Source organism: Amblyomma maculatum, chromosome 1 (genome assembly GCF_055883805.1).
Source record: "Amblyomma maculatum isolate TAMU_Amacu chromosome 1, ASM5588380v1, whole genome shotgun sequence".
NCBI lineage: Eukaryota > Metazoa > Arthropoda > Arachnida > Ixodida > Ixodidae > Amblyomma > Amblyomma maculatum.
The window spans coordinates 157,991,125-158,013,286 of NC_139344.1; the positions used below are offsets into that span (position 1 = coordinate 157,991,125).

The 22,162-nt window shown below is 42.4% G+C and overlaps 1 protein-coding gene across 4 annotated transcripts in view; it reads right to left on the reverse strand.

Annotated features, from left to right (window-relative positions):
- Positions 1-1,407: 1,407 nt before the first annotated feature.
- The window catches only part of LOC146204719 (uncharacterized), a 174,838-nt gene continuing 154,083 nt past the window's right edge, over positions 1,408-22,162 (reverse strand). For 2 of the 4 annotated variants that reach the window (XR_014704030.1, XR_014704031.1), the window contains exons 4-5: positions 5,099-5,235; positions 1,612-1,745 (exon numbers count right to left, since the gene is read on the reverse strand). Coding sequence is in view for 1 of the 4 variants with exons in the window: in XM_084589439.1 (XP_084445565.1) it covers positions 1,541-1,627; positions 1,692-1,745; positions 3,692-3,817; positions 5,099-5,235; positions 6,498-6,681 (588 nt within the window). In the remaining 3 variants the exon portion in view is untranslated. Of the gene's footprint in view, positions 1,746-3,691; positions 3,818-5,098; positions 5,236-6,497; positions 6,682-9,721; positions 9,849-22,162 lie in introns of those variants that run through there. The other 2 variants (XM_084589439.1, XR_014704037.1) reach the window with 2 other exon arrangements.

Sequence of the window (22,162 nt, forward strand, 5' to 3'; positions counted from 1 at the left end):
CCTTCTGCAAACTACACTGAAGCTTTTCAGTGGCTACATTAGTTGGCGTTTCAATGTCCTCTGTGTAAGCAAGTTTGCATCCTATGGCAGCATAAGTCGCCATGTTCGGCCCTTGCCTGTTTCCTCAGGCAGACGTGAGAAGTCCCACAATTCAACAAGCAGAAAAACAGCATCAAAGCGCTTACATGATAATTTCGACTTTATGAAGTCGAAGCATGTACAGCTTGGGCTACTAAAGTTAATTTCATGAAAGCCTTTACTCTGACAGAACGAAAGAGAAAGGTTCCTTCTTCACTGCCAACTTTCACATCCTCAGATCTGTAATCAGATACTCGTGCGAGCCGATCTATAACGTGCTTTGCTACAACAGGGGGCCTCCCATGAAGGCACTCGGGCACATTGTGATGATACAGGCGGTAAAAAGGTGAAAAACCCAGATTTGCCTGCAGGAATTGCACCTCTTTTTCTAGAAAACATTTTCGACCAAGACTCTCAAAAGTCCTTGCAGGCTACAGCGACCGCTATTTCCAGCTAAGTAGGTCTTCAGCTCCTTGTTTTTTTTTTTATTCTGTTTCGTTGTTTGTGCCGAAAGGGAGGTCGGACTTATACGCCTTCACCCTCATTTCTTTTACTGAAAGCCATTTAGTTCTTACATAGGCTTGCAACTTCTCATTTTCCTTCCATTGTGGCGACTCCTTCAAGGTTTCAGTTGCTTTTGTTACATTATCTTCATTCGTGCTGACTGCTACTTGCCTCAGCAACGTCAATATCTTCCACTTCATTTTCGTTTTTTGAAAACCACCTGTGCCAAGGTTGTTCTCTATGAAAGTTCCACAGGACTGGCAGCAGAAAGTGCACTAATCTCTGCCTGGCTATAGTCCACCATCCAATACTTCGGACTGAGAGTTGGGTTCCAATTCTTGAAGATGTTTAGTGCCTCTTCAATGCAGTGAGCAGTTTCAAATTGCAGAATAAAGGCACCTGCAGTACAATAGCGTAGAAACTTGCAGTCTTCACCTCTATCAGGAAGAGTGGAAGTGTTTAATCGGTCGTTTTGTAGGTAGCATCAAGACATACCACATTATTGCTATACCTCTGCATCAACTCCCTCATGAACTCAGTCTGAACACAAAGCAGCAGCGTCTGCTCACATTCCTGTGCCACGCTTTCCAAAGTATCACAGTCGGGTCGCTCGGCCTGTGCTTCCCTTTTCCCTTCCAAATCATTTTCCACTGACTTCACATGATAGGCTCGAAAAAAACATCTTGTTCCTGGTGCTTTCTTTGTCAGCTGCTCTATGTACATTTCCACATTCTATTGATCAACTGAACTAAATCTATTTTTACGAAGAGCCTTTTGGATATGGTTCTTTATGTCTGTCTTTGTAGGATAAAAATTCCTGCATGTGGTCAGGGGGCATTGCTTGTTTGAAAACAGAACATCTCGAACAAAAAAAAAAACCTTAGACAGCTCTCAATCGCTATTACAGATGTCACACCTTGTTGTACCAGCTCAAAAATCTTCTTGGACACTTCTGAGTTCATCGGCTGTGCATAGCCTGCACAGCGATCATCAGTATCATAGTTGCAGTGGCTTTCCCTGTCGGACAAACAGACATAGAAGCGATCTTGGAGCAGCACAGGTTTACCACGACCTTCTTCTTGCAATGCCAACCTCAGTCGGGACATGACCTCCTTTGAAGCTGTTTCGTGCTGCCATTTGATACAATGACCTGAGATGTTGATCTAAAAAGAAAAGGCAAAGGACACACATTATAGTGCCATTCAAAATAACTGGTTTTAAAAATTTGCTAAAGGAATGAGAAGTTTCGTTTAATGACAGAGAATACAGGTGTTTGAGACATCAAAGCATGCAATGCAATTAAAGCATGTGGGCAATAAAAAGCCGTCTCATGATATTACTGACGTTACAGAGCAATACTTCCAGCACATAACAGCAACATAATTTTAAACATATGCAATATTTTACAGCTTTAGCTGTATTTGTTGGGTATCTATCTTTGTACAAATGCTGCAGTTTTATGCTTTTGAGTGTAATTTTTTTTTTTGCAATGCTTCTTGCGAGATACTTCCATCAGTGTCATCAAACGCTAAGATCTTATAGCAAGGACCACAGTATCAATAAATAAAAAGATGTAGATAGCGAGAATGAATAATAATGAGAACAAAATAAAAAGAAAAGCTTCATTATATAGATGCACGCACTCAGAGCATTACAAATGTGAACTGCCTACAATACTGAAAAACATGTTTCACAGCAAGGAATAAAAGATGTTTGTACAAAACACTTACTGGAACTCGTAACATGCCCTACCACTCATACTACTAAATTAAACTTGTGCACTGACTATTTTTTTTAAAGAAGTCAATTTATATCTATATACTCGGAGACAGTTTTCTGTGGCTATGCAGTCAAGCATAGTTACTTGGGGATGGGCTTTCCTCACAGAGTTATCTACACCATGTATTTCATGCATATTTGCCTTTGATTCGACCCACCGACTACACAGAAATGTACCCTTTTACTTCATCGAACGCCCATGTGAAAGTAAATTCCTGACTAATTGGTAGCCCGCATATCATATATGTTTTTAAAAACAAGTACATTGTGAACGTGCACAGAAGCCGGCAAGAAGATAGAGCAGAGACGGCCCACATACGTTTCGTGGGATTCTCGATAGGCAGCGCAGTTACCGGTATGTGCACAGTATGTTTCACTAACGTTAAAATACTCTATATTAACTCTGTCCAGGTTAGTATTGTAGTATATTCTTGATGCAACAAAAATGTGTATTTCACAATGGTATAATATTCCAGAGCATGATCCGTCAATTTTCTGGAGGGACCATAATGTGGTGCGTGTCGGCTCTGTAGCTTTGACATCATAGGTGCAGAAAGTTGTTCCGCGAGTATAGAAAGTAATATATCTCGTCTCACTAAGCATTTCTTGGCATATCAAGCTAACTGCACATTAATAAAGCAATAAAGCGAGCTGTAATGTTCACAAACTGAATACAGCTTTATACAGTGATTGGAAAAGCTAGAAAAGTTGTCATAGGTTGAATAATTGTCCATGAAACATGTTCGAAAGCATGGATTGTCAAAATACTGGCGAACTGTATGCCGTCATTTTGGCCATGAAACAGAAACCTTTCTACACTCGAAAAGGTGCAAAAATTGTCATTTAGTACTTACTGCAATGCCAATGGATTCACAAAAATATATATCATGGTGCGTATCACAAGCTACAATTTACTTGAATTTCAAGCATTTAACACAGCCTAGCTTTATTTAGTGGATTCCTCTAATGTAACTTCAACATTACCCTAAAATGATGAATTAAAGGATCAATGCAGAAAGAAAGGAAGCTCTAGTGAAAAAGTAAGCATAATTTAGCTGGTATCTAAAATTCCCTGCATCTCAATGCCTCTATAGGTTCGTTAATGACCTATTTGTCTCCACAAATCAACATTCAACTGATGGCCACTAAACTGATAAAGCGAAAGGCTGTGCTGAAGTGATATAATCTCAAGTCTTGCATATTTGAAAATTTCATGCAGCTAAAAAGAAATGCAGATGTTATCATTGAAGTTGATATTCCCGGGCCTCTGGTAAGTGCGTCAATCTCAAAGTCAGTAACCGATATATAAGCCTATATGAATTTTATTTACTTTGAATTCAGTGTACATATCTACTTGCGTCACGTGTATCGTTGCAGTGCAGCCCTTTTTCTTAGTTTCTTGTAGCTTCATCTTATTTTGCTGGAAGGTGGCCGCCGACCAATCTGCGTCTATCTCCTGTTGCATGAAATGATATATGCAACATCAGTATGCTCCAAATTATGGCAATCGCATTTGTATGAACACATGTAGTTTGTATGTGTTCTTTATTAGTGCAGTATCTAATCCATATGTTCATGTTTTTCCTCTATGGCACAATAAGATTTCCTGGTTACTTTTTTGGCTGCTAGCAATTGTAGATATCATCAAATTTGCTTTGAATCCGCACTCCAGACCTCCCCTTGAGCACAAGTGCCATATAAAGTTTGACTCACATCTAAATTAAGTTTATGGCTTGAACCCTCCATGCAAACATCACTGTGTTTTATAACAAATGTGGAAGTGCACACTCAAAGAAATGGTGCGCTGGGTGCTGACAAACATTGTGACCTAAATAATTGCCAGCCTTTAAGCAATTAACGATGTCTTAACTAGCTTTATTGATCTAAAGGCATAGTACTTAAAGATTAAATGCATTTGGAATTTCAGCTTTGCTCAAGAAGACAGATTATTATAAACGATTTTCTTTTGATGTTATTTAATGCCCCTCTCTGTTACGCATGCCTATAACTGGTTCCAAAGTGTCCTACAAAACACTGGGGAGTTCACTCCTGGCTTTTAAGAACTTTATAAGGCACCAAAAGAACGAAGTACTCATGCCGGCATGCTGACCAATTTTCCTCAGTTTGTTGGTAACTGCATATGTATATAAAAAAATCCATGCAGTCACCATTTTGTCTCTTTTTGTAACTGCAGCAGCTGCTGTACGTGTTTCGCTTTTATGTTTTCTTGAGCATGCTGCCGTGACAAGCATTAAGTTGCATTGGAGGTCCATGCTTCTAGAATAAGATTATTTATTGAGCCCTCAGACGATCAAGTGGGTGTGATATGCTTTAATATAGTGTTTTGACTAGTATCTGGTTTAAAACGCGATCGCTTTTAAAGCTTTTATCAATTAATGAAAATGCGACTGGGTCAATCCACACCCTAAATATTCAGTGAACAAAAATGAAAGCAGCCCAAATAATTAATTAATAGCAATTATATTGATCAGCGTGGTCTGGTGCGGATGCATGTGCTGTTTACTTGCTTTGTCGCTTTTCATGCAGGGATATATGGTTGAGGAGAAGGCATGCCATCGTGAATGCGTATAAGCAGGATTTCGTGCCGCAAGCCCATACTTCAACACTTTACTGTGCAAGAGATATATGAGTTCACTTCTATTATCTGTATCGTCTCCAAGCTGTATTTCCTTTCTAAGATACCCCATATAGCAACACCACCATGTGCGAATGTTACCTGCGGGATTCTTGAATCCTGCACCTTGTGCAGAACTCGTCCAAAGAGGGAACCTTTGTCCACGGTTTGGATGACTTTGAACGACACGTCTTCGTTCACAGCAACATGCCCACGCTTAGTGGTAAACAGCAGCCTGCCTGTGAGATATAAAAAATTAGGAGCACACTTAAGCTCCGTTAAGGGTATGATGCGGTAGCATTTGACACACATGGACAGCTTTTTTTTAGTTTTCCATACATACATACATACATACATACATACATACATATATACATACATACATACATACATACATACATACATACATACATACATACATACATACATACATACATACATACATACATACATACATACATACATACATACATACATACATACATACATACATACATACATACATACATACATACATACATACATACATACATACATACATACATACATACATACATACATGAATTGTTCATTTTTCAGTTATTTTAATTTTTCATTAATCAATTACACAAGATTTATTATTTAACATCATCATTTTGGCACCTTTGAACCCTTTTTTCCAATTTTTTTCATTTCTTTAATTCATCGCTTACAATGATTTCATTACCTCGTCATCGCCTACAACACATCAATGAATCATCAACCACTATACAAACGCAAATTACCGTGATACGATTGTTATTGCGCAACGCCCGATTATTTCCGACGCGCGGTGCCGACAACTACGACGCCGACGGCTTTTCAGCCGAACGAGCTGTATAATTAAGGTAGCGCTTAAAAAACCTATAAAAAAATTCGTGGACACTTTGGCGACTAAAGTGATGAAAGGCGAAAGCCTGAGTGCTGCATTCTGCTACGCGACTGTAGCGCATGTAGCTATGAATGCTGCTACGAGTAAAGCGAGCGACTACTCTTTCACATTCTGCGAGTTCTTCAGTGAATTCTGCTTGGCAGTGACGAGATCGCGCTCCTTGTATCTTCGCAGTTCTACATTTACTGTTGTGTGTTTGATTATAGCGGGTGATCGGCATTAATCAGGAATTATTAGTTACGCAATGGCGCTAACTAGCCATTATTATAATTATGCATTAATTTTCAAATATTCGGCAAATAATTATTCTGCCATTAATTACTAGTTTGTAGTAATTATAATTATCAATAAATTAATTAATTATTAATTCGCAACTGATCATTGACCGCCATATGGCCATATAAGGCACGCATCGCGCATACTGTGATCATGCTCTGTGATTGGTCGAGACCTCCATGACGTCATCCCGTCTCCACCAATCAGAGCCGCCACAAAAGCGTGACACATTTGCTAACGACAACGATGAGGCAATGAAGGCTTTCGCCTTAATAAACCACGAGCGGATTGCACCCCGGCAATTAACGAGCATACTTTTTGGCTTGACGGAGTGCTCTGTCTGGAAGCACACATTGATCGCGGCGAGGTCCCTTAACAGCTCTTCATATACCTCTCTGGAGTCCGCATAGCCGGTCCAGGTGTTTCCACACTTTTTTAAGTCCTTCAGGTGCCTCCTTAAGACTCCTTCTTCAGGGGCCGTCGGCACGACAATCTCCATGGTGCTCCGTGCCACACAGAAAGTGGCGCAAAACAGTTCGCTGCGGCTCAGCCACACGCCTGTTCTCGCGCTCCGCGTCTCCGTTGCTATAGGCAACAGCCAGGCATGCGCAGAGAAGTCAGTTGCTGTCTTTCGTTGCAATTCACTGGCACTGCCACACATACCAGTATTTAATTTTCTCTTTTTGCTTGAAATTGTGTGTTATAAGTTGCTGTAATGTTTGTGTCGTGTATTCTGTACAACAGGCACTGCTGACACGTCTCACGACTGATCGCAGAACGTTCTATTGACTGTTGACGACGTATCGCCCAGGTCAAGGTCTTCTGCAACAATTCTTTTATTTCTGTACCACCAGTGCATATTTTTACTTCATGTGTATTACTCACTGCTTTCAGATTTTAATTTTGACGCTGACTGAACAATTCCTGACATTCATGCAACAAAAGTATTGTGGAAACTTTGCCTTCGTGCAGCTTTCTGTCTTGCTGAGCTTGCTGATTGCTCACACCATGTCCTCGAATATGAGCCTGAGGGCGCTTCTTTGAGGAGACGCCGCCCCTCTCGTCTCCCTTAATTCTAAAACACTACACCTCCATAGCCGTACTCAAGCTCTCAAGCGGCGCCGCCCCGCGCGCATCGCCGCCGCCGTCGAGTCCGGCAATGCTCTCCTGTACTTCGCGTTGCGCTAGGAACGCTGGTCTCCGTTGCTAGGCAACGACCAGGCATGCGCAGAGCAGACCCATGTGGCGCGTTCTGCAGATAACCTCTCCTAGTTGATACAGTCCGGAATGTCCGAGAAGTCCGCCCTTGCAAAGATCTCTTTCCCACGACACCTAATTCTCGGAATGTCGCGGGCAATTCCGTTCGGAGAAAAGCTGCCTGCTTTTGTTTTCACCAACAGTAGGGAACACTTCCTCCTGGTCACCGCTGCGAACGTCAGGCGGGTAAATATGCATGAATGGGTCGCTCCCCATCCTTCCGACTCGGCGAGGCAAATGACCACCAGCACGTGGCGGCGTCGTTGTTGCCGCGGACTGCGCGTCTTCGATGGCTACCGCTCGCCGGAGTCCGCTTGATTTCTCTGCTCCAGCCGCGCGAACCTAGACTGAGACCTCAGTCATAACAGTCCTCGAATCAGCTCTTTGACTGAAGAGTCTCTTAAAAATTTTATGTGCTAAGTTTTGCCTTAAAATCACGTTGAAATTGTGGCAACGCAGCAATGAAGCTTGGATAGTAAAAAAAAAAATTTTTTTTTGAAGCTTCAACATAAAATTTATATTTCAGGCAATTTCATTCAACCGCCCGCCGCGTTAGATCAGTGGTTAGGGGGCTCGACACCTGAATATAAGGACGCGGGTTCAATCTGGGACGAGGCGGCAACACGTATTTTTTTTTTTTTTTTACTTTAGTGCAAAGGACGTTTTCTGGTCACAGTTATGGTCACCCGAAGCATGAAGCAAGAAATGATTTCCCAGTAATATAAACTATATCAACTCTGGTGTTGCTCCGGTGCATATTTTCTCAAAAAAAAAGCAGTCTGGGACAGATAAGTTGATAGCACGCTTTATAAATGAACGAACAAAAATGCACCTAACGTCAAACGGGTTATTCTGCAAATAAAATGAATATTTTATTAAATTACATCCTTACATATTATGTCATCTAGAAAACTGTCATTAAACAAGACCCTGAACAACAACAACAACAAAAAAAAAGTTCACTTTGCGCAGGCTTGTCGCCAATGTCTCTGGTATTCGCCCATTTAATGAGATTTCCTTAATTTTTTGTGATGATAATATTCTAATACTTTCTTCCTGAATGTTATCGCACGCACAAATGAGTTCTGACAACTTATAAGGCTGTGCGACAAATTTATCATTTCATCGTTACAATTATTTGCGTCCTTCATTTATGCACGTTAGATAATTCTCGGCATTTCTTGTTATTAATGCAAAACAAGTGCAACCTTGACGTTCGCTTCTTATTTGTCGCGTATGCCAAACAGCGCCCAGATTCCAACAACTTCCATCGTGGGCGGAAGCCCTGTCTCTAGATGGTGCATAATACTATGTCATCAATGAAGCGACACGAAAAGTGCGGCGATAAGTTTAAAAGAGGGAAATTGCACCGCTTCTTTTGCTTTAGGCGCTGGTAACTTGTCTTGATTGGCGCTGTGGGAGAAATGGCGAAAAACAGGGAAACTGTCACGATATGTGTTGAGTCATCTGGGATGGATGGATGGATGGATGGATGGATGGATGGATGGATGGATGGATGGATGGATGGATGGATGGATGGATGGATGGATGGATGGATGGATGGATGGATGGATGGATGGATGGATGGATGGATGGACGGACGGACGGACGGACGGACGGACGGACGGATGGATGGATGGATGGATGGATGGATGGATGGATGGATGGATGGATGGATGGAATATAGGAGCGTCCCCTTTGAAACGGGGTGGTAGCAGTAGCTATCATGCTCATTTTTCTCCCTATATCTTAATTATTGATTTAGATAGAATGGTTAACTAAACCATCATTCTATTTATTAAATTTTGTTCCTACATTACTAACATTATGTCACTTCTCTGCTTTTAAGCCACCAATCTTCCAGTCGTTTTTTGCTAGTTTCCACCGCCGGTTTATTCACCCGGCCACTGTTATCTCTAAACCCCAGAGCTTCAGGAACAGTGATTGCGCCTGCACCAACTTCCGGATGGATACCATTACATTCGAGTATAATATGGGCAATTGTTTCACTGGAGTTTCCACATACAGCACATGCGTCATCTCCATTGTTAAATTTCTTTTTGTAGCTGCGTGTTCTAAGGCACCCTGATATAGCTTCAAAAAGTAGGGCACTGCCTCTTGAGTTATCAAAGAAATCTTCCTTCCTGATCTGCATTTTCCACTTTCGGTATAATTCCACACTCTGTTTCTTTTCCATCGAATTTATCCAATTTTTACCTTCTGTGTTTTTCACCTGTTGCTTAATGCTCTTTATTTCTCCGTCCTTGTTACTAGCATACTTACTAGTTAGTTTCCTAGTTCTTTTGGAGACAGTGCTGTTGGAGACAGTGCTGCCCTCTGTTGAGCACATGCCGAACGCAGAATTGGCAGGCTTTGTCACTGCCCTAATACGGCGCAGGGCCCCTGCGGCTACGAACACAAAACCAGGAAACAGCATGTATGCGTATGGCCAAAATTATATGGCGGTTTTAGCCTAACAAAGAATTGCATTGTAGGGTTTGTGGACGCATTTTTCGCGATTGATTTTCCCGTGCGCGCATAGCACCGACACTTTTCCATCCGCACTGCAGGACTCACTAAGGCAATACTTATCATCGATGCATGTATTTACAAGAGCACACTATGCATGTGCATGATCAGTTGCGACGTACACCGCGTACCTGACAGGTCGGCCATGCGTTAACTGCTATACAGGGGAGCTTTGAAGAAGAGGTAGTGAAGGAAGAAGATAGCTCCAGTGGATCTCATATACCCACATGGGCGGTTTGTAAAAAGCCATTTCTACACTAGTTTTACATAGCGTCTTGCACTTTCATCTCAAATTGTTTTCGAGCAGACGAATATACCAGGTAAACATGTCATAATATGTCAATACTCCTTAATGCCCCCGACGATAACAATATTTTATTTGCAAAAGCCGTACAGAAATCTCACGTTTCAATATTTCGACTTCTTGATTGATTTAGTCCGCAGAAGGAATTTTATGATATATGCTGTTCATGGGCTTGCTGTTTTTATTGTAAACGTAGATAGTATATTCTGCTGTTCTCTGCTCGCATTACACTAACTTATATACTTGTAAGTGGCGTCGGGAGTTTAAGCCGTGTCCATCAGCCCTTTTTCAATGCGTGCCTTTTGCAGCACGCTCAAAAGGGTTAAAATCATTTTCAAATTCAGTAATCCGAAAATATTTCGAAATCTTGTGACAAATAACAAAATGATCAAATATGCCTGAGTTGATCTCGAGTAACAACGATAGTGATTGAAGAGAGTATACTTCGTGGGATAAAACACGTGTGCACTCGTCTATAACATGGCGGTGGATCACCAATTTCCCAGGCATCATTGAATGAACTGGTTTTCAGCAGAAGTTCTATTAGTAGTCCTTTTAGTTTAGACGTAACCCATGACCGACGAGAGTTATTTTCTTTCAGCGTTTTCAATGTCTTTAAACTGATTCAACAGTTTTCCTTCTTTTGCGTTAAACCAAAAAACCTACAAAAGAAGTTCGTCAAAAATATTTCATTTACACGTACGTGTCAATAACATTCGTAGTCCATTTAGTAGTCATCAATAAGTTTTATGGCTTTACTCTTTTAATCGGTTTATTTTAAATGCACATTTGAATTATGGAATAGCCGATAAGGTCAGGCAAGACAGCGAGCGACTGAACAAGAGCTCAGGAAATGGGGAAAACTGAGTCGAGTTTAGCGGAACTGCACCGCACAATACAAGTGGTAATTTTAAACGGCAGGCCTAGGTTAAATTCAACACTCGTGGAAATAAAACAGGTGCAGGGAAATAAACACAGCCGATGTGTTCACTTTCTTTCTTTCTTTCTTTCTTTCTTTCTTTCTTTCTTTCTTTCTTTCTTTCTTTCTTTCTTTCATTTTCATTTGATTTTGATTTTGTTTTTGTTTTTTCAACCGTGTTAGCATTAGCAAACATTGGTTTTACATTTTGAGCTGCTTGACACCTTTGAATGTGCACTAGTTTTCCATCAAGCATTGGCTTTTCATTTTGACCGCATTAAATCCTATTTCCTCGGTTTTTATGTGTTTCATTTATTTCATTCGTGAATTAATTACAATGACTTCATAACTCGTCATCGCCTATCGTACACCACAGACTACCATAATATGTGTGTGTTTTTTATTTTGTTTTTACGCAGCGCGCCCGATCATTTCCTGCACGCGGTGCCGACTCCGGCGACGGCTTTTCGACCGAACGAGCTGTGTAAGCTATGGATTAAAATGGCTGCATGAGAGGAACTCATGTGGAAGTAATTAAAGAAGTCATGCAAATTACGGAGGAAAATGTAGCCACCGCTGATAGTCGTTGAAATCCAAGAGCGTAAGCTGTTCAGTGGTTAAGACGCTCGGCTACTGAACCGGAGTAGCCGGGTTCGATCCCGACTGAGGCGAGCGCGTTTATATGAAGGCGAAACGCAAAGGCGTACGTGTGCTGTGCGATGTCAGTGCGCGGTAAATATCCCCAGGTGGTCGAAATTACTCCGGAGCCCTCAACTACGGCAACTCTTTCTCTCTTTCCACTTTTACTCCCACCTTCCTCTCTTCCCTTACGGTGAAGTTCAGTTATCCGCTGAGAAGTGTGACCGATACATGCGCCTTTGCTTTCCTCTAAACCAATTTAACAATTTATCACCATGGCCACCGTAGGTTACACCCTAGTTACGGTTTTAATGACCAGAGATCGGCGATACGGCCCCCTCAAACATTCTAAAGCTCGACTCGCTAAGCCGTTTTATGTGCATTAATTCAACGAACCGTTTAACCCCTGTCTAAACCTCGGGTGAACAGCGACTATGATTTTGAACGAAACTACCCCTTATCCCGTGGTCCAACATCTTGATTTTGGACCCGCCGACAGACCTACAGAAACCCCTAAACGGAGAAGTGAGAGCTTACGTTCCTAAAAATAAAGAAGGGCGACTGAAGGCTGAGGGTGCGTGGCTATAGCATGCATGCGAGCCATCTCTGTGTAATGAGAAATGCGTGCGCCGGTAGCTACAGGAGAAAGTCGCGCTCATCAATAGCTGTCGAATGGCTCAGACGTAGTAGAAAGGAAGGGATAGAAACACACATGAGAAAAAAAAAAAAAAACATTCTACAGGACACAGCGGTAGACGTCAGTTGAAGCTCATTCAAAAAATATCAGAGAAACGCGAAAGCAGCAGAGATATGCACGCAATCACAATGTACCTTTTTCCAGTAGCGCACCCGTCTTGCGGCAAAGCCTCCTAGACTACTCAAGGCCTCTCCGCTTTTTCCGTGACGTCACGCTAGTTGCCCGTCCGCCGCTGGACTCTGCTCGCGGATGGAAGGGTTCCCCGGTAGTTTTCAGCGCATTATTTTACTATTCGAGTTACAATGGCTGTAGCAATGTAGCAATAAACATAAATGGGCGACTAAAGAACAGCTTTTTAACCACGTGCATAGTTTCTCTATATATTTTCTGCGTTAATTTATAATTTGTGCTTTCTTTCGTAGCCATCGCGATACACTTCCTATTGCAGCTAAGTACTTCGTTTTTATAGTTTCATGTTAAAATTTGTGACAAACCATTAAACAGCTTTAGTTACTGCTCTTGTTCACTGCAGATCACAATAACACAAGCATGCATTATTTCTTGGCCACAAGAATATATGAGATCAATGTACATATGTATTTTGCTGCTTTTTAAGGAGGCGTATGTTATTTTCTTTTGCCAATTTTGAAAGCGGATGCCTTGATCAATATCAAAATAAACAAAACTCATGAAGCCTTGCAAAACAGTTGCATGAAGCCATAATGAAGATTATATTGCTCGGTGCTTTGCATTAAATTATTTCAATTATTTAATTTTTCCGAATTCATGGCAGCTGCCTTCCGAAAAACTTACTTTTCGTTTCCAGTGACTGTCGAAAACTTGGTGTCGCAAAAGTTTACTAGCTCGCATTGCCATTCTTGAAACGAAGGTAATGAATTTTCGCGTTTTTCTTCCTCGCTTGCCTCTGTAGGAATCATTAAGGGCTTCCTGGATGGTGTCATTTTCCCGACGCACCCTGTTTCTGGCTGGGGACTTGCAAAAGAAGGTGTAGAAGAAATGTACGATGACCAATTTGGGAACTTCGAAGACCTTTTGAATTAGAACTCAATCGCGCTTGAGCGATATGGTTCTTCCCATTTGTTTATTAGGATATGATAGCTTGATGATGAAGACTTGCTCATGGAACTTGAGTGCTAATGCCGGCATGACGACACTTCATTATAATATCATGCTCTGAAACCGCTATCCAACAACTTTTAAGTGTACAAAAAGTTTTTTTTGTGGGGTTTTATGGTGCATGTCAAAAATAAATCCATCGAAAGTGGTCAAATTTTATTTAGTTACCTTGGAATGTATACGGTCCTAGCAAAATACTTGCGAGGAACTTCTCTCATCCAAGTTTTTCTGTAAGCTACAATGTTCGAAAAACCGAAAGCTCTTTTAGGTTCCCGTCGTAATCTAGGCTCACAGCATAGTCCTATGTCGTGGCGGTTGCAAAATGCACGTGCTTTTCTTCAGCACCACGTTTATTATGGTATCAACGCGCACAATTAGGCCAAGGGAAAACAGTTTGACGTCCTGAAGCTCGAAAACCTAGACGTCGGAAAAAAGAAATGTCAGCACGTTCGCTGCCTAATCTAACCATAGGGATATAGAGCGGAACGATCCACCTATGCTGCCTCCCAGGTGCGATGCACCTGCAAGCGTTGCCTCCCCCTGCGCTGCACAGAAATCCTACTATCGTTCGTAGTGTGACGTAGGCCCCTATGAAGTGGAGGATCGCGCAGGCCTTGTCCAGTCTAGGTGGCTTTGCTGCGGCCGCCATGCGAAGTACGATTGACGGGACAGGTTACCGAGAATTTGTGCAGAAATTCCTTCTTAGTAGACGGGGGCCTTACTTTCCAAACAGTAGTTGAGTGGAGGGCCGGCCTCACCTAGCCTGTACAGAGACGCGTGAGTCATCTGTGAACCTACCTTGATATACCCTCTGCCCCCCCCCCCCCCCCCCCCCATTGCCACCTCTGACAATGACAACAGGAAGCTGGTGAACCTGGCCGCGTCTTCTCTGCTGAGGCAAGCTGGGGGAGGTTGGGATAATACAATGCGTCCATTCGGAAGGCTTAGAAGATACTAGCACTGCACGCAATTATTGTGCAGCACAGTTCGTCGCGTGGGTGAAGCGACGGACGTCGGTTCCTGGAAAAGCACGCGCAGCAATGTCCTCCCCCTATTTTTGCGTGGCCTCCCGGCGAAACTGGCGGCCGAGTAAGCTTCGCGCATGCGCAGTAGCGCTACTTTAAAAAGGTCCATTGCGTTCTCATTTTCTGTTGTTGTTCTTTTCATCGCAATAAGAAACCACATTTCCTTTTTTTTTTTTATCAAAGTAGTTTTGCCAAGGAACGGTTTCCCTTTTCTTTGTGGTGCCGGGAAGCGGGTTTTTTCACGCACCCGGTCTTCTTCCCTGTCAGTACAGAAAGACTCCTAAATCCCACCATCAGGCTGTCGACTGAGCCTGTGTTTAGCGCTCGCAAGTCATTCTGTTCGCTCCGGGCGCTCCTGGCGAAGTAATTCCTATGTCTGAGCCAAACAATGTGCACAAGATGGAAGAAAGAGGAGGCAATGGGTACATTATAAAAGCTACTACTTCATGAAACACCACTCCAACATCAGGATCCCCCAACGACTCCTCGCAGTGTGAAAGCTTTTGTAGTAAGTTTTAAAAAATAATCGTGGTTACACCCTGAAATATCGCCAAGTGCTTATAGGATATTCCAGCCAAGCTGTGGCAAACTTAAAAAAAAAAATCTCGTAATCAATCAATTGAGATTTATGCGCCACATACATGCGAGCGTTAGTTTTGTAAAGCGTGTGACTTTATTGTTATCGCCGTTAAAGAGTGCTCGTTAAGGAATTATTTACTATGCTGTGACAATTTCGTTTTAAATGATTAAGCCATATAGGACGTCCAGTAGCCGTTAACGTTTCTTTGGTGGGAAGGTTGGGAGTTCAATAGTACCACCACACTCTTGTTGTTAGAGATGTCGGCACTCCCCTGCCACCCGATATCGACATTTTCATGATTTTTCAATGATGTGGGACTTCAAATGAGGGGAAGGGGAAGGGGGGGGGGGGTGTGCAAGGGTTACTGTGCGTTCGATTCCAGCTCAACTTTCCGGATGAGAATAACTGCCTGATTTGGCAGCCCTTCGTGTAACGCCACACAACCCTCCGGCCAATGACACGTCCGACGACTTCTATAAACAAAAGAGCAATGAGAGCTGTCGCGTGAAAAATATGCCATAACACCACAAAAATTATGCGTATCAAAGCTCGTTGAAACTCTTGAATTTTCAGTTTATCAAATATCATTCCTCACATTTTTTTATGCGTCAGATACAGAAGCGGTTTATATCATCGACGATGAAGAAGTTTAGTAGATTTTGGAGGCTATAGTATGATGCAGCGGAGCCTTTTTTTTTTTTTTTTTTTAGATACGAAATTCCAGAAAGTCGACTCAACAAGTTTCAAAATGCGCAATTTTGTATTTTGATATTTGGAACTACGTTGCCGTTGTAGAAGTTTTAAAATTCGATGCACCTCATATATTGATCGCCTTCAGTTTGGCGACACAATATTGTCCCTTTAAATCAGAAGTAAAAAAAGACTGATTGGGTAAATAATCATATAATCATTCTTCCCAATCACGTACACGAGTTCACCTTGCTGTGCAATACACCTGCGCTGACCACACCGACTTACCTGTGGTAGGCTTCAAAATGAAATTGGTAAACGCTAAAACAAGTCACCTGCAGTGTCCTAGTCTTCGCCCCATGGTGCATTAGTGGTTTCATTGGTATTTTGCAGGCTGCATGCATCTTATGAAATTGCAAGTTCTGACGCAGTGACCCTTCAGCTCGACTTGGATTCAGCACAGTGCTGGTGTTCTAGATGACAAATATCTTTGAATATTAAAAAATGCCAATTCGTCTTCTTCTCCCAAATGCGTGCCACAATCCAATAGGGTGCTCATGCAATAGCGTTCGTTTGAAAAAATATCTCTGAATATAATTAGCTTGGCGTTTACTTCTCATCTAACTATATGTGTACGAATCAGGTGGATTATGTTAGATCCAAGGCTCGCAGAATGCTTAATTCCCGAAAACATAACTGCAATATGTCTGTCTGTCGTCAGCGAAGTCTTCTATACTTCACTCAAACAAGACCTACTATTCTTAAATATGCATGTGAAGTGTGAAAACGTTTGCTTGCTTAAAGTGGCGTGTCGTGGTTATCAAAGACCCACTCGATTAAGGGCGCAAAATGCTTCAGATTGAAAATTATTTATACCTCCTGCGCTTAAAAGCGCAACATCAGAAAAGTTTGGTGTATTTTCCAACCTCAAATTTTATCCAGACGACTTGATGATGACAGGAAAGTTCATGAAATAAAATATTGGATAGGTAAATTGAAGAACTCGTTTCATCCACTGAAAAACAATAACGGGAACAAATTACATGCTGTATCATTGAATCATCCACAACAGACACGTACCTCGCACTTATACTTGAGGTGCGATGCAACCCATTTTCCATTTCTACGTGTATGGGTGTTTATTTTTTCTTAATAGTTTTTCTCTTATTATTTTCTGGCCTTACCTGCATACCATACTTGTGTCTTTACCACTGTTGGAAGTGCATTCAGGTAATGCGAGATTTTGTAGCAAGTAAATAAATAAATAACACGAACTCAGGCGCCAAGGGTGACATCATGCCGCAAAATAAAAGAACAGGGGTCGTATTTCCAATGATTCCTTTGACAATTAATTCTCCTGCCTACTTGATGTTGCCACCTGCCACATTTACTACGTGGGTTATATTCAGCGAGGAATCTCACTTGCTTCAGCTGATATTAAAGACTCAGTTCACCAAAAACAAATAAATGAATAAACAAGGGAAATATTTTTATGTATTAAGACTCAAGACCGGGTTGTCATTGAATTTAATCACCGTTTTTATTCTGATGCCTACTACTCACTGTTGATTTTAATGTCGTGCTTATAAAACGAACCTACCAAGTTTTCAGGTTCCTGAGATACGCCCGGTACTCGATTCGCCCCACTCTCAGTTGAGATTTCATTGTGTGTGCGCGTGTATGTGTGTGTATGTGTGTATGTGTGTGCGTGCGTGCGTGTGTATGGGGGGGGGAGGGGGGTTCGTGTTCTTTGCTGCTCTGTATCACATAAATTTCATTTTACTGTTGCCTCACAAAATATTCTGGGCACACTGTCGGAACGCCGTCAGCTCCTTGCCGAACCATTTCTTCCGGCGTCTAAGAATTCAAAGTTCACGGTTTTCTCTTTGACCTTATCCGGTATAATTCTGAAAGCAGCTAAGTACAGCGGAAATCAAAAACCCCAATGTGCCATTAGCGAGAACGCATTGTACAGCGCAGAAGGTGGGAAGAAAAGCGTGATTACCGCTAACGCTGCAGAGGGAAGGCTGCGAAGCGATTTGGCGCTGTTCACAGCACGTCATCACCACTGCCAAGTTATGCACCCGTAATTGCCTCGAGGCTTGTCTCAAGCCTGATCTTTCCTTTTTCTCTACTATTTTTAGGTGCTGGACACCAATTTTTTTTTCTTTTTTACGCGGTCAGCCTCGTGGAACAAAAAAGAAAAGAAAAGGAGTTGGCTAAAAGTGTGAAATTATATCTGGGTTCAGAAAGTTGCGTGGCTAATTGGGTGTGCCCACGCCTTTCTCTTTCTCTTCTCTTTTGTTTTTACACAGGCTTACTGAGTTAAAAAGCTTAGTTTTAAGCCCCACAGCAACAAAGAAGTGAACCGTTGTACATATTCAACGCTTTTTTCATTGTGGCTTGCATGCATCAAACTCTATAAATACGTACACTATACATGTAGTAATGCAGCACACTAACCTCAGGCTCTAATTTAGCATGAACGTAGAAAAAGAATATACTTGGTAGTGCGGACGTAGCGAGACGTACTGCGTGTTAAAGCCCGCGACGCTCAAATAAATGAAGACTTCCATAGCAAACATGGCTGCTCTTGCCGAACTTCATCAAGACCTCACAAATTAAAACAGCGTTTTGATAATTTAGTAGTAAAAAAAATGCGTGCGAATAAAAAATAACAATTCGCCACCTGGTAAGTCTGCTAATGCTGCTACATGCAAAGTGTAAATATCGACCCACCTCTCACTTTCTTTCCGTTTTTTATTTCTAGTGCAGCAGCACAACAGCACGAGGTCAGAAGACGAGAAGGGACGAGAAACAGCGTTGACTAACAACAGATGCTTATTAAGGAAGCCATTGAACACAAAAAAAGAAACAAAGAACCACAACAGATATCCCCCTGGGCAAGCACATTTTTGGCAGCGTGAGGTGCACTACGTATGCAAAACTTAATGTTCTTTCTTTAAGATAGCTACAAAAGAGGGGCTTACACATCTCTGACCTAACTTCATAATCTCAGGTGACTCGATAATTTCTCTAGTCAGCTGGTATTTGTGTTCACCTACAATTTGCATTTTGTCATACACTAGCTGTCAAGAACTATCACGGCAGTGAACTCCGATGTGGCGGGCGGCATTCTTGACGTCGTTTTTGTGCTCCCTCAGTCTATATCATTCAAACAACAACCAATTTTATCAATATAGGATCCACGAAATGCAAACGAATTAAATACACCTGGTTTCCTGCTCACTTCACAAATTTTACCTCGTGCTATTTCGTACAGACAGGTCCAGGTTGAGCTGATTTTTCGGGACTATTTACACACGCACAAATGCAAGATGTCCCTTAGACGCCTACCATGAGCATCCTGGTATCCCTTGGACGCTTACCATGAGCAGCCTGTCGGGTTGGCGCCGAAAAAGTGATCGCGCCTATTCTGGCTTCACTCAGAACGCAAGCGGAAAATGTATCACCTATCCTACCTATTAGCCCCACTTCTGTTCGTTTTTTTTTTTTTTTTTCGAACTGCTGCTTTCGTCTGTTGATTTCTTCGACGAGCCACCTTGATCTCGAATGCTTGAGCCGGTTACAAGACAGCGACGTTTGCACGGATGCGGGGATGCGCTTCGCCAAGGAGCAGCAGTGCCGAACACTTTGGACAAGTTTTTACGGATTGAGCCATTATACAGAGCTCATCCTGAGCCGTCACGAAGTCCGTCCATAGTGCAGCGATTGAAATGACCAGAAAAGAAAGATAAGAAAACTGAGATTGGTGGGGATAACAAAAGTAGGGAAAAAGTACCAAAGATAAAGAATAGCTAAACCAGGCAATGCCCTAGTTGAACAATCGGCGTGATGTGTCATTGAAATCTGCATGGTCTCGATCTCGCAACAAAACAACCAGGCAGCCCTAGCAGCTCATCACGCCAAATGCATTAACAAAGTTGTAGCTTAGCTAAGCAAGTAATAGTAGTTTCTGAGTTCGAGTTTGCATGAAATTATTACAGAGAAGTTACTGTGTGTCGCCAGTTTATAGCTCGTTCTTTTTTTCTGTTTTTTTTTTTTCGTGTGACGTGTACATGTCTCTGCCCTCCGGCCATTTTATTTTTCCATTCCCTCGTGTTTCTCTCCGGGTTCTTTCCTGACCTATTAAATAAGGAGAGTAGATTCGTGTTTTTAACTCTATTTTATTATTGTAATAACGATAATAAAATAGAGTTAAAAACACGTTTTGATGCAGGGCGCTTGGGCCCCCTGCATCGGGCGCCCTGCATCGGCAAAGCGGGTTCTTATCTCCCTGAAAAGCTTCTAAGCTTTTCAAACATGGAAAATACGACCGACACTTCGTACTTTTCTGCCACCTTTGTTTCAGCCTGTGCGAAAGAGCATTAACGTAGAGCAGACCTACAGGCATCTTGTTCCTTTCCTTCCTTTTTGTGAAATTTTCTTTCATAGCGTTCTTACGTACCTTCTCGGCTACCAACGACAACACCTGGCTTGGGAAATCGTCTTAAGCCGAGAGGCCTGCATGTCAATTTCATGTACCTTGTGCCGGCATGACTTCCTATTCGCATGCTTGAAGCATTCATCCGCAATATTGCGCTTAACTAACTTATAATAAGCTAAATCGTAGTGAAGCAAGCCATTTTAGCTCCTCGGCTAGTATTTCCAACACGCGCGAGGACATATTTGAATGGCAATTTCTAGAAACTGAAAGCAGTTATCGGCAGGTATTTCGTGTGCGAAAGCTAAACCTGAATAATAGTGATGAAAAGCAACGAGAGTTTTCCCCACAACCTCATCGACTGCACCCCCCTCATCAACAACTACAAGGAAGTCATGCATAGATCTGAAGCATGCTATAAAATCCAACGACAGGAATCGCTGACGAGGTAACCGGGCAACTTGCAAGCTGGTATACCAGCTTGCCCCTGCCTTAGTGCTTGGCTTCTCAAGGATGAACTGCTCTGGAAAAGAACCTTCGGCCAAACCCTTTTAAAGGGTCGTCGATGTAATGAGGCTATAAATGCTTTACAACCAACTTGTGCCAACTCATACTGACCCTATGAGACCCAACGTAGTACAAAACCAAAAGAACGAAGCCTGAAAAGGCGCAATCTCTCTGGATCAAGGGCGTTCATGCATTCCGCCTGCACCTATTCGAAATAAGCGATGTGTTATGAGATCAACCCAACCTCTTGCACAGCGCAAGCATTGAAGCGAGAAAGAAAACGCGTGATACAGAAGCATTAAGTAAGGGTTGAGATCCTTCGCTGTTTCCAAAAGTTTCTTGGTAGTCGCTCTTGTGCGCTGCCGCTCCCACAAATACTGATCGTTAAGTCAAGCCGATTATCTCCGTGCTCAAACGAATTGCCTCACTGTGCCTTTCGAAGGCTGGCAAAGCATGATCATCGCTGAAAAAGCCATACGAATTTATGCTCAAATTGCGATAGCCCCCGCTAAAGCATGAGATGCAAAAATATTCACGACAAAGTTTCTAGGTTTCGCGCTCATGCATCGCACTCTTTTCTGATGGCGCGCCGCAGACGCACTGCGTCAAAGTTGCCGTTTATATCTACATGAGCAAAGTGAGTTTCAAAGCTAAATCTCTTCGGTAGACTAAGCAATCTGAAAAGGATCATGTTTTGCATTAGACTTGAGCTATAGGCATCCTCATTTGGTTTCCTCCAGAGTTGAAAAAAAAAAAAAAGTGCGTGCATCACATGTGAAGCCGGCTTTAAGGAAGTGCGCTTGCAGTCTGAAGGACGAGGAAAGAAAAAGAAGACCTTGTTCTACTGAAGAATAAGTATCTTTCAATTCCTTTTTCTTTCTTCTTCTATCTGCCTGTTCTATGCGCTCGGGCGCTTCGGTTGTCGGAACTCAACCGCGCGGGGTCATGTCTAGCCCAGAAAGTAGGCATCCTTCACGCGGCCTCCATGCACAGGCGCCGAGGTTACGCTCCCTGTAATAAGAAATTTTTGAATGCATAAACAGAAATGCGGCCGCTTCCGTTCTTCCCCCCGTTTGGACTCCCTCGATTTTTTATTGTTCCTTTTAGTGGGCATCTAAGTCGCGACTACTTTTTAGGATGAAACGAGCGCCTTAGGAAGGGAGCGCGCGGAACGCGAAATGCAGTTTATTTTAAGGCATTTGCCCCTCCTCTTATTTTCCATCCGTCCTTGCAGACTGTTGTTGACAAGCCA